The sequence below is a fragment of the Mirounga angustirostris genome, unplaced genomic scaffold (assembly GCF_029215605.1).
Source record: "Mirounga angustirostris isolate CCGP_5_RB_7025 unplaced genomic scaffold, mMirAng1.0.hap1 SCAF_11, whole genome shotgun sequence".
Taxonomy (NCBI): domain Eukaryota; kingdom Metazoa; phylum Chordata; class Mammalia; order Carnivora; family Phocidae; genus Mirounga; species Mirounga angustirostris.
In genome coordinates this window covers 109,694,984-109,714,730 of record NW_026991719.1, presented here as the reverse complement: position 1 = coordinate 109,714,730, position 19,747 = coordinate 109,694,984, and the positions used below count along the sequence as shown (strand labels likewise).

General features: G+C 42.1%; 1 protein-coding gene across 1 annotated transcript in view; it reads left to right on the top strand.

The window, feature by feature from the left end:
* GPC3 (glypican 3) overlaps positions 1-19,747 on the top strand; it is a 416,111-nt gene that overhangs the window by 276,835 nt on the left and 119,529 nt on the right. Inside the window, exons 4-5 of the mRNA XM_045882705.3 lie at positions 3,579-3,712; positions 14,409-14,534. Coding sequence (XP_045738661.1) covers positions 3,579-3,712; positions 14,409-14,534 — 260 coding nt within the window. The remainder of the gene's footprint in view (positions 1-3,578; positions 3,713-14,408; positions 14,535-19,747) is intronic.

The window sequence follows — 19,747 nt, the reverse complement described above, 5'->3', positions numbered from 1 at the left end:
GCCCTGCCCTTTTTTTTTTTTTAAATTTATTTATTTATTTGAGAGAGAGAAAGCACACCGTAGGGAGGGGCAGAGGGAGAGGAGAGAAAATCCCAAGCAGACTCCACCACTGAGCACAGAGCCTGATGTGGGGCTCGATCCCATGACCCTGAGATCGTGACCTTAGCCAAAACCAAGAGTCAGGTGCCCAACCGACTGCACCCACCCCCCAGGCACCCCGAGGCCCTGCCTCCTTAGGTTTCAAGTCTTGTAACACCTCAGAGCACCATTGCTTTCCCTGCCATAGGTTCTGGCACATGAATAAATGCACCATTAGGAATCACAGTTTGTGGAAAACGAAAGGGTTTTCTATTCCAGGCCTACTGATAGAGACACTCGCCTGTCTAATAAATCCACTCACGCTAACTAAATTTCAAGATAGCGGCACCCTTGACCAGGTACATTAGTCAGTGGGAGGAAAGTGGATTGCACTTGTTGTTTAAGAGCCCCAAACTCTTGGGCAGTACTCGGAGTTCTAAAATGCCACTCGAGAGGCTGGTGCTTCTTCAGCAAGTGCGGCTCTAGAGTGAGACCCAGGCCTCCAGGCGTCGCCTGATGTTGCCCGAGTGTAATGCTGAAAGGACCTCTTTAATGTGAATACTGCGTTTCTTTGTAAATTATGTTTTCTTTTTGTGGCCACGTCTCAAAATGAGCTCATAATCTTCACCTGCAGCTCAGACAGTGTGGAGGTAAAAGATGTGGAGAGAAGAGCCCCAAGGGGGGAGGGCCTACATTTGACAAATGCTTTGTATATGAGATGAATTTGCTTCATGGTAGATTTGTGGAAGAAAATACAGCCCATCTGATAAGATGTGGCAGATTTCAGATGGGGGTGGGTTGGGGGCATGGGCAGGACACCATTGTTTGCCCCTTACCCCGCACGGAGACTTGGGGAGTCTGCCCGATAATGCCACATTGGGTGGCTTGGGAAGAAAAGTCACACTGGCTACATTCTCATTTGTTCTTAACCTTCCTACTTTTGCCTCGGCTGCACCCCCTTTCCAATAAGGTGGGGGGTTAGAAACTTTAAAGTCTTGTTGTGGCCCAATTAGTATTCACGGATACAAAGGGCAGACTTTCAAGGGGGAGGCAGGTTTCACAGCTGTGGTTTGTGAGTAGACAAGCTACCATGAAAGATGTGTGAACGATTTTGATTTTGGTGCTGGGTTTGGAACAGGTGTCGGTCAAGAGACTGTGTCTCGTGCTCCTGAATGTGCCAAGAATACTTTGATCCTGGTGAAATAGATTCTCACACTGATGTATGTTCACGGAGTAATAAATAGAGATTTATGGAGTGGAGATCAAGGTTTGGGTCCACGAATGTTCCCCGGCTGTGTGACAAAGTAAACATGTATATGTCTATGAACATAATTTTAGGATGCACGGTCTGCCCTCAGTTATTTGTATCTGCCTTGTAAACTTTGGAAGTGATTGGAACCAAACTCCCCAGTCCAGCCAGGCAGCCCCCTCGCCTAAAGCACCGTCAATTCGGGTAAACTCAGAGAATACAGATTCTTCATTTGAAGTTAATATCTGCCCAAGTCAAATAGCATTTCGTAAACACAGCTGCAAAATTCAATATCCTACATTCCACAGGCAAGCGGAATATTTCAAAATGTCTGCACCTCTCATTTCCTTCCCATTAAGATCTACTACTGAGAATAGCTGGTCTGAATATCAGACTATAGGCGCTGTCTTTCATCAGTGGATATGATGCCACTACTGACTTAAGATTCTTTTTTTTCTAATTCAAGAATTGATTTATATATGGAAAACTTTCCAAAGCTATACAAGCCAAATGCCATTTTTGCTTTTAGAAAGACATAGATAGCTTCATAAATGTTATGGGGGACGTCTTGAGAAATCCAGAAATGGATGACCACACGCAGCCCATGGCCTGTCAGTAAAATGGTGTGCCAGGCCTGATACTAGGAGTTTCCTTCCATTCATTTTAATTAATTTGCCTTTACTGAGTGCCTAACAGCATGCAAAATTCAGTCTGAATTCCGTGGAGGTACAGAAGGACCAAAGATATAACCTCTGTCTTCACCAGGTATTTCTAATATTTTTCCTAAAGTATACAATCTATATATTCACCTTGGCTATGTTGGCTATGTTTTTGAGGACTGGGAGTTCCTTTAAAAAAAAAGAGAGAGAGAGAGAGAGAGTATAAGCAACTGGAAACTAAGCATCATCTTCTAGGGAGGTGATATTGTGTAAGCTTTGAAGTCAGACAATGAATCCACTGCATATTTGCCACAAGCAAGTAACTTAACCTCCCCAAACCTCAGTTTCTTCACCTCTAAAATGGGAGTGATGACATTTAGCTTAGTGTCTGGCATAAGGGAGACGTGTTAATACATACTTCTTTATATAGAAGTTCATTTTAGGCTTTTGTCTGAAAATGCAAAAATAGAAACCTACAAATAATTGAACCACATCATTTAGAATTGAGATAAGAAAGCTGATGCCATCTTTTAATCATTGCCACATGAGTGTCAGAGAACTAAGCTTTCGAGGGAGGCATCCAACAAGTACTTTTTTTTTTGTAAGATTTTATTTATTTATTTATTCATTCATTCATTCATTCATTCATTCATTCATTCATGAGAGACAGAGAGAGAGAGAGAGAGGCAGAGGCAGAGGGAGAGGGAGAAGCAGACTCCCTGCTCAGCAGGGAGCCCGATGCGGGACTCGATCCAGGGACTCCAGGATCATGACCTGAGCCGAAGGCAGTCGCTTAACCAACTGAGCCACCCAGGCGCCCCCCAACAAGTACTTTTGAATGAACAAGTGAACAGACAGAGAAACGAAGGAAGGAACGGAAGAGGAAGGAAGGGCGGAGGGAGGGAAAGAGCGAGGGAGGAGAGGAGATAGGCTTTCTTGAGCACCTGTGTCCTTTAGTACTCTTGGCCCTGGACTTATTCAATGATAATGTGATTCAGAGCTGACCACACTGGCGATTGATTCGTTGGCTTGCCTTCTTCCTTCCCTTGGGCGTTTTTACAAAAGCCAGATGAGCAACTACATTGGCATTTTTCAGAATGCTCTACCCTGGGTCTTCTGACAGAACTCTCTGCATGGAAGGCTGCTCTATTAACAGGCTACTCTCCACATCTCTCACACCCCCTCACCTCCCACACGGGTTCTTTCTAAACTTTGTAATTCCCATTTGCGAACTTCTTCATTCGTATAAATACCAAGGGCCATTGACAGGTATCAATAGCCTAAGTCTTGTGTAGAGGGTCCTCTCAAATGTGCAGTTCACTATAGAGGAAAAGCATTTTTCATCTTAGGAAACCTTTGAATAGGCTGTGCTCAGAGTCCCCCCCCCCCCCCCGACCCCCACCAGTCTTCAGCCTTCTTTTTCACAGATGGCTCTTTGCCTTAGAAGCCTATCACCTTTTTCGACTCCAGTAATAGCTTCGTTCTGCTCTTTAAAAAGAAATTGGGGGAAGACATTGAAGTGCATTTCAGAATTTGTTTCTACTATCATATCTGTGAAAGTATCATATAATTATATTGCATTTCTTTTTCAGATTGGCAAGTTATGCGCCCAGTCTCAACAACGCCAATATAGATCTGCTTATTATCCTGAAGATCTGTTTATTGACAAGAAGGTATTAAAAGTTGCTCATGTAGAACATGAAGAAACCTTATCCAGCCGAAGGAGGTGAGAGGGTTTTTTTTCTCTATTTCAGCGTACAATTAGCAATTGTGTTGTAAGGTCAAAAATCTTTGGAGTGAAGCTTCTTAAACACGCACTATTTTGTTCTTTTGAGTAGAGTTTGATTAAATTCTACCATTTGTCAATGCTAAAGAAGAAAGGTATCATATTATATCTAAGCCATATTTAAATGTAAAGTTACCCTATGTAGATATCCAGCAGAGCAAAACAAGGTGGAATGGACTTCTCTATTCAAGACATTTATTGATTAAACAAAACGTTTTCTGCTTGTGATCTGGTCTCACAGTTTTATGGCTTCGCTTGTGGCTTTCCTATTATTAACAGTCCAGGTCAAGTTCACCAGAGAGAAACTGGCAAGACACACTCATGTGTGTACACGTACTGCACATTCTATACACTCTTCTAAGTATATAAAAGGAAGGATTCAGTTTCTGTTTCTTAAGACAGCAGTCAGGGGACTAAATTGAAGTTTGTTTCTGATTCTCTTCATTCCTCCTCCCCTCATCCAGATGACCTCTTCCCCTGTTCTAGCTTCATGGTTACAAATAAGGAGTAGACATTGGATGGGAATCCCAACACAAATCTAGGAGAGGTGCCTTCCCAAAAGGACTGCACATGTCCCCAAGCCTGCCACTGGCTCAAGAATAGCCAGACATGGGCTCTGCTTCCTGATGACTTTGAGGGAATTGGGAGAGACTGGCCTACAGATGGAAAATTAAGAGATGAAATCAGTAACATCTCAGATGTAGGCTAAATTATGCCATTCATATCCACTTACTTTTGAAGTGATAACTCTGAGTCATATATGATCCAGTTTGGAGTGAGAGAAGGTGGTAAGGGTGCTTGAGAGATAATCCTCCAAAGAAGCATTTCAGGAAGTCCCATTTTCTTCTCTTTTGTTGACTTCCCACCGAATGGATTTCTAGTTTCCCTGTAGCAATTGTTTTAGACTGTGACTCAAGGACCCAGGAAGTCCCAGAGACCCTTTTCAGGGAGTCTGTGAGATGCTCCTTTTGCTAACTACGTATCCATGTGAACCTGGGTTTTGTTTATATACTTCAGCCAAAACAACACATTGCAACAGATTGAATGCAGAAGCCAATGGGAGAATTCAGCTGTCTCCTATTAAGCCAGGCTAAAGATATTTTCTAAAAAGGCAAAACCAATATCACTTTCTCACTATTTTTTTTCATAAAAATAGTATTTATGTTAACACGTAATGGCTCATTGTTAGTTTAAAATTAATAAATAAATATTTTTTCCCTGAGTTTTAATTTCTAAAACTGAAAGTATCAGAAGATATATATCGTACAAACAAATCTCTTTGGGGCCCTCACTCATTTTTAAGAGTATAAAGGAGTTATATTAGTTATCCACTGCTACATAACAAATTACCCCAAAACATAGTGATTTAGAACAACCAACATTATCTCACAGTTTCTGTCAGGAATTTGAGAACAGCTTAGCTGGGTGGTTGTCAGTCTCTAAAGAAATTTCAGTCAGTTTCTGGGGCTGTAGTCATACGAAGTGTAGATCTAAAGTGGCTCACTTAGCACGTTAGTGCTGGTTGTTGAAAGGAGGCCTCGGTCCCTCACCACATGGACCTCGTGAGTGTCCCCACAGTGTGGCTGCTGGCTTCCCCAGTAAAACGCGATCCATGGAAGAGAGCAAGGAGCAAGCTGTGATGTCTTTTCTGACCTAGTCTGGGAAGTGACACTGTCAATTCTGACATCAATTTTTTAGAAGTGAGTTCCCAATTCTCGTCCACACTCAAGGGGAGGGAAATTAAATTCCACTTCTTGAAGGAAGGAGTATCAAAGAATTTGTGGACATATTTACAAACTGCCACAGGGGTCCTGGCACCAAATATTTGAGACCCATTTCCCTATAGTATAGGGGATCTTTGGGAAGTTTTTGTCATTCTGGGAAGACAAAATTTGGTCATTTTTCCAGACCTTCTTTAACCCCTGACTTTCCTTTGTCTGTTGTTTTCCATTGCTTTCACACTTTGCCCAAACCACCTGAGAAATTAACCTGTCATTGATCTTTAACTAAGGGAAACCCCTTGCATATTGGACTGAAGTGAATGATTTATATTTATATTGTATTATTATAATATATAATATATTACATATTAATGTTATTAATAATGAGTCGATATATTATATGATTAATTACTAATATATTAATATTAATTTAAAATTATATATAAATATAAATATAAATTATATATAGCTATATTATTTATAAATAATGTACAAAAATAAAATACAATGTAAATGTGTTGTATTATATTATACTACATAATTATTAGTTTAAAATTAATAAGAGGGGCACCTGGCTGGCTCAGTCAGTGGAGCATGCAACTCTCGATCCCAGGGTTGTGAGCTCGAGCCCCACACTGGGTGTAGAAATTACTTAAAAATAAAATCTTAAACAATTTTGTTAAAATAAAATTAAATTAATAAATGGAATTTTAAATTATAAATGACATTTATATGTTATAAATGTAATATAATGTAATATATTTATATAATATTGTACAATAATATGTATTTTCATATATATTGTTTTAGTCAGCTCAGCAGACATTTAGGAAATACCTATTATGTGCCAGAATGTGTGCTGAGCATCAAAAATCAAGACACAATCTCAGCTCTCCAAAGCAGCCTAACGTGGAAATAGACTTAAATGCAAATAATTCCAACACGGTTTTATAAGTGCAAAAGAGCGTCCAGAGTCTATCCCTAAAGGCAGCCTACAGGAAAAGTGAGAGCCTCTGCCCAGGATGTTAGAGCGGGCCTTCACGGAGGAGGTGGTATATGAATTGGTCACAGAATCACAGGCAGAGTTTGTTCAGATGAAACACACCAGCCCAGTCCCATTTTGAGACGACCCATTTATAAGTAAGTAGGAGGCCCTACTTTATCCAGGCCCTGCTGCCATGGCCTCTGTCTGGGGCTCTTGTGGGACCCATGCCCTATTGCCTTCCCCGGGGAGGGCTCTGTGATGTCGATTTCCCCAGGGAAAAAAGAAACTGATGAACGGGTTCTTGGCTGGGCACCCAGATTTGGCACTTGGTCTAGATGAGTTTCTGAACTTGTTGCTAAGCCCAAAAGGAAAGAAAAGGTAGTAAGAAAAACTACGTAGCCTGTTGGCTTGAGTAAGTGGTGGTCTTTGGGTGTTGGGAACACGAGCCCGCCCCATGATGCTTCCCATCTCTTGCAAACTGGAGTGTTAGAGTCCGAGTCCGGAGCCTTTCCTCCTGAATTCCCTTGCAGAATCAGAAAGCAAAACAACAGGAGAGTGTCTGATTTCATTTAACTCCCTCCAATAGGCATTGTAAACCCTCTTAGGGAGAGGGGAGACTCGGGGATTAAGATGATCTCTTGCTCCATGCCCCGGCCCCTCCAGTCTGATGTTATTAGCAGGACTTGCTTTGGCAGAGTGTCAGTACCTCTATAAATTTCTCGGTATGTCCTGCACAGCACTTCACACTGTCCAGAAAAATACATGTGCCTCCAGCACCCCTCATGCCCAAGCTCCATCCTCCGTGGGTAAAAATATGATAATTGGAAAGGAACCCTATTGTAGCTTTCCGTCTGTGGAGGTTGGGAGCAAGCTGTCTGAATCTGATTATGAGTTGAAAAGCCCTTTGCCTTATTAAAATAACAACACACAAAGAAATGCAGTATTCCTTTGGTAGCGTTCAGAAGTCATCTGTTTGTTTTGTCTGCCCCCAACTGGGTAGTGTGCAACACACAACTAATCTTAGAAATAGCTTAGTCCAATTTAAAGGAGATTTAATACTCAACTGGTGGCCTGCATATGGGATTCAGTGTTCCGTTAAGGTAGAAATATTGAAAATATCTGTCATTGGATTTAAAACAGGGCAGGACAAGATGCACAAGTAAGCAACCCGAATAGAAGCAATGCGATTTCCGTAGCCCTTGCCAGCCCTAATATCTTCAGCCCTTCTCAGGAGCAGCCTCTCCCTCCTTTGGCCTCCTGAATGTCTCCTTCACCGCTTCCCACATGATGCTACCTTGTCATTTGCGCACCTACCCCCTCAAAGTTTGGTGGACTGCGTGAGCACTCTCTGTCCTTTCTCTAAGCCCCGCATTTCAGTCGAATAGTCCATCGTGGCCCAACTGCTAACGTGTGAGAAAGTGGCACAGTCCCTCCGCCTGCATCTCTGTAACCCCACCCTTCCCCTTCCTGCGCTGTCCCTCCTCCCCTCCCCCTCTGACTTGGTCTAAAGGGGCGATGGATTAGGCGACACTAGTAAATGACCTAGAAAGAAAAGAACAAAAGCCGATCTCAGCTCCCTGGTCCCAAATCAATGCTCACCCCCTCTCCCTCTCAGACTGCTGGTCTGGTTGGGCTAGGCAGCTTTGTAAGCTCAGTGGTGCCTTCCACCCTCCGAACAAAACAACAAGGTATGTCCTGAGTGAATCAACGAGTTTTGAGTCTGGTACAAGTCATTCTGCCCTAAATAGAACGCTACTTCTTTCACCATTTGTCAACACCATCTATACGCTAAGCATTGTGTACGGATTAGGCTCTGATGAATAGGAGGCGCTCCTAGCCTAGTTAGGGGGAAGACACACAAATAAATAATTTTCAAACACTGGGGGCAAGTGTCATCGCAGAGCTGTGTCCAAAAGGGTGCTGGTACCACGGCTGGGGAAGGCAGCGGCTCCCTTGCAGAAGTCAAGAAAGGCTTCTTGGAGAAGGTGACTCTGGAGCTGGGCCTTGGCGGGAGATATGAGAAACTCAATAGTTGGAGGAGGGAAGAGAGGGTGTTCCAGGCAAAGGGAACTGCACGAGAAACAAGTACGGGCTAATCTTTGGAATGGCAGAAAATGAGAGTTTCAGGTCAGACAGTGAACGTTTCTCTGCCGCAGAATTAAACCTGATCCGGGATCATTCCCTTTATAATTATTTTAGTTTGTTCGCCTTTCTGGGTTTTCCATTATTTATTTTTTTTTAAATAATGAGCTCCTATTACTTTATATTAAGAAAGAAAGAACCTGAATGATAAAGGAGAAAAGTTCAGGATCTGCAGTTGGGGATGAAAGGCTGTTTTTACTTGTAGTGCTTTCCAATTAGTACCGCTTTGATGCCTGCCCAAGCAAATCACTGCAAGAAAGCCAAGGGACTCCCCTCCCCCACGACCCGAGAAGGGGACGCCCCTCTTGAGGACGGTGGGAGCCCTCCAGGGGAGATCACGTGCACCCAGCCGCAATATTTCAAAATGGCTCGTGCATGCAAAGGGGCCCTGTCCTTTAGTTCCACAGTTAACACATTGAATAGAAAGCTCTATGAGGAGACTTTTTTTTTTTTCCCCTGAGCACACTGCTGTAAGCGAGTGTTGAGTTTGACCTAAGTGAGAGCCCTAGGCTCTACTATTTATATGTCAAGTGGTATGTTTGGAATGCGCGTGTTAGAATAAAGTGGAATTGGAATCAAAGAACATTCCCTTCAATCAAATTGTTTTTCCCATCCCGGGCAACTAATTGTCCAAATGGTCTATCTTTTTTTTTTCCTCCCCTAGAGACAATTCCGTTGAGCAGACTGCCTTAGTTCATGGGTGGAGATTCTTTTGTTGCCTGTCTTGGGTTACTAGCACAAAGAAGAGAAATCTGGACTGAGTCCTACATGGGTAATTAATATGTCACCAGTTTCGTTTCAGGTATCTTTCTTTAAAGAGAGAAATGGAAATATTCACCTTGCCTCCTTTTAAGATTATAAGCAGAGGGATAGGAGGCTTTATTTAAGGAAAGATAAAAGCAAAAGACCCTCCATTCCCAGGCCAGAAGGAGTTGAGGAGTGAGCGACCAAGAAGAGGGGAAATGAGAGAGGCCCAGTAAACTCGGTAGGAGGTAAACTGCGCCTGTCACACTCCACGGCTGTCAGGGCTGTGGTGTCGGAGGACATTAGCACCTGTTGTCGCTCTCTTTTGAAAAGCTCATTAACTCTCCAGCAGTTTTGAAAGGCTTTCTTCTAGCCTGCAAAATAATGCGTCTGGATTTGCTTTCAAAAACCCAACTTTCTCCTGGGAGACCAAGGTCTAGTTTCCCTCCCACCGTCTGTGGAAGGTTTTGTGTGAAGGAATGGCCGGCCCCGTAGCACCAGTTTGCCGAGAGCCCTGCTCTCTCTTCTCCTGAACGTGGGGACTGCCTCACCCCCAGAGGCCCCGAGAGTTCTCTGAGAACCTGCATTCGCTTCATTATTCTCGGGTGCTTTTCTCATCAAACACACCGTGGATTCTAACGCGAATAATGTACTCGGGGAACCAAAAAGAACTCCGTGAACTTGCCTATCAAGAAGGATAGGTTTTGGGCGCCTGGGTGGCTCAGATGGTTAAGCGTCTGCCTTCGGCTCAGGTCATGATCCCAGGGTCCTGGGATCGAGTCCCGCATCGGGCTTCCTGCTCCTTGGGAGCCTGCTTCTCTCTCTCTCTGTCTCTCATGAATAAATAAATAAAAATCTAAAAAAAAAAAAAAAGAAGGATAGGTTTTAGAGAACTAAACATAAAAGCCTACTGGAGAGCCAAGTCGAGAAGGAAATTTATCCAAATATTCACAGTGATTATCTCTGGTTGGTAGGACTATGAATAGGGTTCTTTTTTCCCCCGTCTACCTTTCTGTATTTTCTAAATTCTCCATAGTGAGCATATATTTCTTTTGCAAGGAGAAAGAAAACCAACAGACCTTATTTTAAAGGATAAAGGAAGAAATAGATTTTAATCATTGTTTGCAGCTCTTGGAAATTTCTTTTCTCACTCCTCGCCCATGGTTTTAGTTCACGTCGAGCCACATCTGGCCCCCTTGACTATCTCCTTCCATTGCTCCAAGGGACAGCCCTCCTCCTAGTAGACAAGCCTCTCTTCCTCTGAGACGTATCTCACCCATTCTCTACCATTTTGGGGGGTTATATCTCAATAAAGCTGGTATAACATACCATTTATCTATATAAAGTATATAATTCAGGTGTTTTTAGTATAGTCACAGAGTTGCACAATCATCACCACCATCAGTATTAGAACATTTTCATCACCTCAAGAAGAAGTCCCATGTCCTTTAGCTATCATTCCTCAGGCCTCCTCTCTGCCCGCCCCCCCCTCCCCCCAGCCCTAAGCAACCACTAATCTACTTTCTGTCTCTATAGATTTGCCTATCCTGGACATTTCACATAAATGGAATCATATAATATGTGGTCTTCCATGATTGGCTTCTTTCACTTAGCATAATGTTTTCAGGGTTCACCCATGTTGCAACGTGTGTGAATATTCTATTCCTATTTAAGGCCAAATAATATTCCGTTGTATGGACTGTGTATTTGTTTATCCCTTCATCAGTTGATGGACATCTGTGTTGTTCCACCTTTTAGCTATTGTTAATAGCTCTGCCATGAGCGTGCATTTACACGTACTTCTTAGAGCACTCATTTGTGATTCTTTGGGGTATATACCTAGGAGAGGAATTGCTGGGCCATATGGTAACTTCTATACTTTGTAAGGAGCCACCAAACTGTTTTCCGCAGCAGCTGCACCATTTTGCATTCCCACCAGCAATGTGGAGGTTCCACTTTCTCCACATCTTTTGCAACACTTTATTGTTGTCTGTCTTTTTTATTTTATTTTATTTTTTGGACTTTTTTATTATAGTCATCCTCGTGGGTATGAAGTGGTATTTCACTCTGGTTTTGATTTGCATTTCCCTGATGACTAATTGACATTTAACTGGACTTCATCTTGGCCCTCCACATCTGATTCTTACACACAAATCCCTTCGAAGGCCACCACCATCTTATCAGGCAAAGACCATTCAAACTGCTCTACCAGATTAGCCCAGGGGGTTACCCAGCCCAGTACCTAGCCAGTCGTTGAAAAAAAAAATACCAGGAAGAATATGTGGGGAGAGAACACGATTATGCTTATTAATACTCACCTCAAACAATGAATACTCACCTCAAACAATGAATACTCACCTCAAACAATGAAACAACGTCCATCTTGCACATAGAAAATAGTTACCTGGAACTTGAAAGAAAACCTTAATTATCTTGCATACTATCTGAAACATAATGTATATTTCATTAACTATCCGTATTCTACTGGCTTATAATAATGGTAATATTGACCATGACTAATGTTATGGGGGGATTACTTTGTGCCAGAGACTATGCTAAACACTTTACGTGCATTGCCTCAATCATCGTAGCGACCTATCATTAGCTTCATTTTACAGTCAGGGAAACTAAGGCCCAGAGAAGTATAGAATTTGCCTAAGGTTATGCCGCCAAGTAATGAGGGAGTAGCTGGCCTTTGACACTTACGTGGGTCAGACTCCAAAATCAGTGCTCTTACCTACTACTCCTAACAGGTTTTCAGGGGCTGTTCTGAGACTCCAACCATCATTATAGCATGGTTGCTAAATGAAACCGTTCCGAATTCAAAACAATTAATCCAGAAGCGAGTTTTTCAAGCACAATCTCTTCCTAGGTCCATCCTGTATGTCCTGTGGTGGTAATGAGTACTCTATGACATGGGATGGCCTTCTATGTCTCCAAGTGACCTTGCTCAAGTTTCAAAGAGATTCCCCTGAGTCCTAGAATTTGATGACCCAGATTGTGTTCACAGTATTCACATTCTCTGTGGTTTTCTTAGACGTTTATCTTGACCCCACCAAGTAATATCCTTCCATACTGAAGTGGGAGGTCTTGTGTTTACGGCAGCCCCTCATCCCCTTGACGTTTAGACGGACCCTCTCTGAATCTTCTCCAACTTGCCAGTGATCTTTATGATCAGCCCAGAAAACTGCAACAGTTCAGGGGCTAGGAGAAGTTCAGAGTGTTTTTTTGTTGTTGTTTTTGTTTTTTTGTCTCTTTTAACTTCTAGACAAGTCAAATTGGAAAACTTTGCCATGAGTTCAATTTTTCTAACCATGTGCTATCTTAGAGAGAGTTCAGAGATAGGAGGAGGCCTAAGGGAAACTCTTTCATTAAAGAGCAGGCCATCGTCTCCCATAGACTAATGGCCATATTCCATTTCCTCATGGAGGTGGGGGATTACTCAGCCTCAGCCTTTACTCTCTCAGTTTCCACTCTTGGGAACTGTATTATTACCTTGTAAAACAGAGCATCTCTCCTATTAGTGTTAATTGAACCCATCTTTTTCCTGTTAGAAACTATAATGTTGACTTTTATTTTCCGAGCCCTGGATTGAGCCTCTTCACTTTGGAGGTTGACGGAGCTCAGGAAGCAACTGTTGGGGTATCGGGAGTTATATATATCCCAATAACCTTTCTTGAGTTGTTCTGTCCATCACCCTGGCTTTGCTGTGACCCGAGCCTTTGTGAAGATGTGCTGAGTATTTTAAGTGCTCTCCCTCTTCTAAGTCATCAGTTGAAATGAATCGTTTTATGGTAATAAAGTGGAAAAATGCAAGAAAATAATTTCTACCAGTCTTCCTCTTTTGGCCAGATCCGAAAACAACCCCCAGAAGGCTTTTCTGGGCTCAGGACTCCCACCAGTGTCCAAATGAGATTCAGGCCTCTGGCTTCTCCAGAAGCCTATATATTGGGCCAGTCCATTCTTAGCCTGGAAACAGTATTGAATAATTACCCTACTGCCAGCAAATTCCCTGGCCAGAGTCTCCAAAAACTTAGTAGAGCCTTAAGATAGACTTGGTTATGAAGAACGCTTTAACTTCCTTTCTACCAGGAACATTGCTTTAGAAAAATAGAGAGTATTTCATTTGTGTTTACCATCGGACATCTATTGTATAGCTATTTTAATATTTCTTTATAAGCATAGCCACTTCTCTCCAGTCTGTAGCGTCTTATTTTGTGTGTCCATGTACAGCTGAAACAAGATAATAGGCCAGAAAATTTGCTGGGTATTTATGTGTGTGTGTTTATACCTATTTGCATATGTAATGTCCTTGCTCTCTTCTCTCACTCTCGCTCTCTCTCTCCCACCCCCCCACACACATTTGTCTTATATGTAGCATAAAAGCCAAAGCAAATAAATAATAAAATATACTAGAATCCACTCTCTCCTGCCTCCCACCACCACCACCACCACCCCCTCCCATAGTTACCACAATATACAGACAAAGAACAAAGAAGCCTTCCTCCTCTAGCAGATGTGAGTTTCTCTGGCTCTATTGTCAGGAGAATTTCATAGAGCGTACACTGCTCTGAGCACCCTGTAATTCTGATCTGCAACTATTAGCCCGAGCCTATATGGAAAGGGGCTATCTCTAGGGTAATAGCATTGTAAATTACAATCAATGCACTCAATTACACCCAGAAACCAAAAGATATGTAGTGCTCCAGTGTGCCTTGTAATCAGCACCTTTGAGAACGTAGGTAACAGCATTCTGAACAAAAAATGGAAGCCGAACATGTAAGAAAATGAATGTTGGAATTAAATCATCCTTCTGCTAGGAGCAGCACCTTATATGGCAAGCAACTTATTTTCCCCTAATATCATTTTATTGATTTTTTAAAAAAAATTAAATTGTGGCCTTGTAACCAAGGATGTCTTTTAAAATCATTTATGGCTCTAATCAGCCTGGCAGAGCCTTTCTGTCATGCTGATAAGGAAATTAAACTTTTCTCATACTGGGTTTACTTGCCTCTTATGCACAGATGCTTTCTTTTTCTTTCAGGGAACTAATTCAGAAGTTAAAATCTTTCATCAGCTTCTACAGTGCTTTGCCTGGTTACGTCTGCAGCCATAGCCCCGTGGCTGAAAACGACACTCTTTGCTGGAACGGCCAGGAACTCGTGGAGAGGTAATCTTTTTTTTTGAATGTTAAATATAGCAGTGTTTGAGAATCATAGGTCTATCTCAAGGTTGGTTATGTCTTCTCTCTGCCTTCATTAATTTCACAAGAAACATTCTAGAAAAAACATACATGTGAGCATCTGTGACATGCCAGATGCTGTCTATGACCTCTAGCCCTTAGAGAATTTACAAACTTTGAAGCATGTAGAAAACTGTGTATTCAGGGACATTTTACCAGGTGTAGAGCATCAAACAGCACCCCCTTTTTTGTCTGGCTTCTCCATTTCCCCGTTATGTGGACCCTTATTTATTTATTGGTTTGAAGAAATCATATATACACTAATAGCTATCGTTTAGTGAGAGTTAACTGTGTATGAAGCACTGTGCTAAGTGCTTGTCTGTATTAACTCTTTTTATCCTTACACCAACCTTCAGAAGTAAATTATTTTTCCCCATTTTATAGATGAAGGTGGAGGAGAGAAGAATGGGAGGGGAAAAGGAGTACCATTTCACTGAGCAATATTGCTGAAATTGTTGATCATTGAGTGTTAGTATAATCTGTGCTAACATTTGTCATCTGTGAAGAATTTGCTCATCGCTGGAAAGGAAATAATATATATTCCTTTATTCACTAAATATTTACTGAGCACGTTCTAAGCGCCAGTCATGTTGAAGTGAACAAAACAGGCAAAATTTCCTGTCCTCCCGGAGCTCTCAATCTAGTGGGCTAATGGCGCTCCTAACCTCCATGGCTTCCCATGTGTAAGGAGGAGTTTGGGATTAAGGAACGAAATCAGGAGGGTAAAATGCTTAGGAAACCGTGGGGAGTTGATGAGCAGGCTTCCAAAGCTATTTGTCCAAGTGGCAGCGTCCTGTCGAGGAGAATATAGAAGATACTTGAACTCGAGTTCTGAATCTTTTACTAATGAGTCACTTAACCTGGGGCAAGTGGCTTAATCTCTCTGGGCCATGGTTTCCCCATCTAAAAAGTGAGATGGTTGGATTAGAACCTTCTAGCTCTGGCAGGCTGTGGGGTTTTTTCTCTTACTGGTTCATTTGTTCATTCATTCATACATTTATGTTTTGAGATACTATGGGTTAGGCACCAAGGTAGGTACCAGGGATATGAGGCTGAAGACAGGAAGTTACCTGCTTTGAGGAGCTTAAGGTCTAGTGGGAACCAGCATCAGGGCATGGGATAATTAGTCATGATGCTAAATGGAATGAATTAGCAATGTAATGTAATGGACTAGAGGAAGGCTTTGGAGCCAGATGAACTTGGGTTTGCATCTCAGTCCTGCTACTTACCGTGTGGGGCCTTGTTGAGTGGGTCACTCAACCTAGAAAGTCCCAAGGCCCTCTTCTGTAAGGAAGGGCTTCTCACAAGGTTGTTGTCATGATTAGGTGAGGTCATAAACGTAGAGTCCGTAGCAGACTGGCGTATACCAGAAGCTCAATTCATGTTTCTTCTCTTCCTTCTCCCTTTCTCCCTTCCCCCCACTGACTCCTCCTCTTCCCCCACGCAAGGCAAAACACATGCCTGAAAACAGCTTGTTTCCCAACTAAGCTGTTTTACTGACCTGGGACAGTGAGAATGAGGTGCTAATGGGATGAGGCATTGAACTTGCATGGAGATAGACTTCCCTCCAGCAAATGTGAATCAGGCTACAGGGATTAATGGCCCCGTGCATCCACTCCACTCTGGAGAAATAGTATATATTTATTATCCTAAAAGCTCATCAGGTTCTAAGTAGAATCATGAAAATGTGCTTAACTGTTATGACATATTTTTTTAAATTGTTAGAGAAAAGCAGTTGGTGTTTGGCTTTATTAAAAGCAGATGCTGTAAAACAGGTATAAACAATATAATCCTTAAAAAAGAAAATGCCCCCAGGTCAAATATGTGGTTCTTGCATAAGCTTCAAGAGAAACCATCCCAGTGACTTACCCACTGGGATGCTAATATGGTAAAAAATGTACAATTCCCCGAATACTAATTTGTTTTAAGCAGCATATCTCCTAACCATGGTCTGCTCTTAAAAAGGAAATGTTAGTTAGCGATACATTTATTTGCTAATGTTCATTTAACAAGTATTTGAGCACCTACTATATATCAAGTGTTAATATGGGTTTCTTTATTGTTGTGACTGTTTAAGGTAAATGTTGGAACCCTTTCTTCAAGAAAAACAAAATTAGATGATCCAGTTGTAGTTTATTCAAAAGAATTTCTTCCCAGGCCTATGTTTTTTGAATTAGTGGGATTTTTTAAATTGAATTTGGTGCATATAAGCTACTTCATGCCCAGTATGCTTTCATGAAGGATGTTGCTTGAGAACCAAGAAAGTCCTCCCCTATCAAATGGTGGAATCCAAAGCCTGCTAAATTTGAATGAGTCTAAAAATTAGCCAAATGCACTTTTGCACCATTACAATAATTCTGTTAACTGAAGGTTTTTTTGTTTAATTTGCTGGCTTTAAATATCTCAGGGTATCAAACAAAATAATAAAATAACACAAATGGTATAATATAGAGAAAAGATATTATTTCAAACCCGTATTTATATTTCTGAACAATCTATTGTTTTAAAACAACTTTTATTGATGGGGCACCTGGGTGGCTCAATTGGTTAAGCAGCTGCCTTCGGCTCAGGTCATGATCCCAGGGTCCTGGGATCGAGCCCCGCATCGGGCTCCCTGCTCAGTGGAGAGCCTGCTTCTCCCTTTCCCTCTGCCTGACACTCTGCCTACTTGTGCTCTCTATCTCTCTGTCAAATAAATAAATAAATAAATCTTAAAAAACCCCCAGCACTTTTATTGTTGATATGTGCTATCCAGGGAGGGAGGGAGGGAAGGAAGGAAGGAAAGAAGGGAGGGAGGGAGGAAGGAAAGGAGGGAGGGAGGAAGGGAGGGATGGAGAGAGGGAGGAAGGAAAGAAAGAAGGGAGGGAGGAAGGGAGGGAGGGAGGAAGGAAAGAAAGAAGGGAGGAAGGAAAGGAGGGAGGGAGGGAGGAAGGAAGGAAGGAAAGAAGGAAGGGAGGGAGGAAGTAAGGAAGGAAAGAAGGGAGGGATGGAGGGAGGGAGGAAGGAAAGAAAGAAGGGAGGAAAGGAGGAAGGAAAGGAGGGAGGGAGGAAGGAAGGAAGGAAATCAAACCTATTTGTAGACAGTATAAGGGTATTATAATCCAGGAAGTGACTCTTCCTTGGGTAGTAACCTTAGGTTATAATTAACCTACACTTGAATTACTGACCTAATGTGATGATGGGTCTAGGGAATAGTGTCAAACCAGATTTTTTAAAAAAAATTACTCAGGAATATACATTTAATCATAGGAAGTTCTGTAGCCTGAGGACATGTGTGCGCTTTATTTGTGCCATTTATAAAGATTAGCTTCACACTGCCTGTCTCATCTATAGTAAAACCTCTTTCCAGAGCTTTTCATTGAATTTCTCATTTCGTTCAGTCTTAAGTAGTAGTTGCCATTTCACATTGTCCAATCAGTTGTAACCTTGTTATCTTTATAGGTTAGGTTTGTATTCTTTTCAAAGTATTTTACTTTTAGTCAAGAAAACTTATGAAAATCAAGGATCCTGAAAGGAAACTAAACCTGTCAGTGGAGACACCCGATTAAAAGGAAAATATCAATGCTAAGGAAAATATGGATCAATATCCATGACAGCTGGGTCGTCAGACCACTCAACTTTTCAAGAGTTCGACAAGTCACAAAATATGGTCTCTAAATATGGTTGTATTTCACATCCATTCAATTGTTTGCTCTTATGAAACCGATCAATTGAAATATGAATGAAGAGAATATTTTCACAGATCTAGTCTGAGGGAGTACCACATAAGCCTGTCATTTGTCCTTCTAACCTCTCCCCACCACAACCCTCCCCCCCTCCCCGCCAATCTTGGCTTGAGATAAACATTGGCTCTGGGATTTAGCTGAGAAATCTTGGAATTAGCAAACTCAGGCTCAGGTGAGGTACACTCTTTCATCTGAGATACCATGGATCCTATGGGCAAAGATTTCCTACAGTTGCCAAAAGTGGAAGATCCTCCATCTTTTGCCTTTGTGGAACTACAGAGAATCTCAGTTAGAGCATTTCTGAGAGCAAGAGAAACATAAAGGATCCCATGGGAGTAAGTTAACACTGGGCTTAACAACAGGTAACCATGGGCTTTGCCTGCATTGGTGCTGAAAATACCTGTATGAAGAGTGAGCCATTTAGTGAATACATCCCCATACACCCTCCTCATACCCCCTTTCAGGACTGTTAGGCCAAACATCTAGATCACGGGCTAAAATTTTCATTCTTCTGGATGGTTTGATACCATCTGGAAGGTAAGCCCCATTTTACTGCTGAATCAAGTTGATCTTTAAGTTAGTGTAACAGAAACTACTTAAATTTATACATGTGCAAAAACTGCAAGTCAGGGAGAAAAAAAGTGCCATCTTGTCTTGACATGTAGCATCTGATAATTCAAGTTCATTCAACAAAGATGGAGCACATCTTTTACACTGGGCCCTGTGGGGGCATAGTGATAAGTAGAATCCAGTGCCTGCCCCTGCTGAGGACTTTACAACTTAATGAGAAGAAAGGAAAAATAATCAGCCAGTCTCCTTCCCCAGCAGGCTCTACCCATCTGTGTGTGTGTGTGTGTGTGTGTGTGTGTTATTGAGGTGAAATTCACATAAGATGAACCCTTCTAAGGTATACAGTTCGGTGGCGTTTCGTACATTTGTGATGTTGTAGAATCACCACCTGTATCTAGTTTTAAGATATTTGCATCACTCCAGAAAGAGAGCTTGTACTCATTAGCACTCACTCCCCACTCCCCGCCTCCCTCAGCCCCTGACAACCGACAGTCTGCTTTCTGTCTCTGTGGATTTACCTATGCTGAATGTTCCATACAAATAGAATCATTGACTTAGCATAATGTTTTTAAGGTTCATCCAAGTTGTAGCATGGATCAGTACTCGGTTCCTTTTTATGGCCAAATAATATTTCATTGTCTGGATGTAGCACATTTTGTGTATTCACCCGTCAGTTTCCCACCTGAGTTTAGTGACCCCTGAGCAACCACTGCTCTATCGGGCTCCACCTACCACGTCTGGATTCCGTGTGGCTCATCCTTAACCTGGACGACAGGGCAGCCAAACCTTCAGGCCGCCCAGCCCCAACATCTTTGACCACCACCTAAAGGCTAGCCTCTCCCTCAC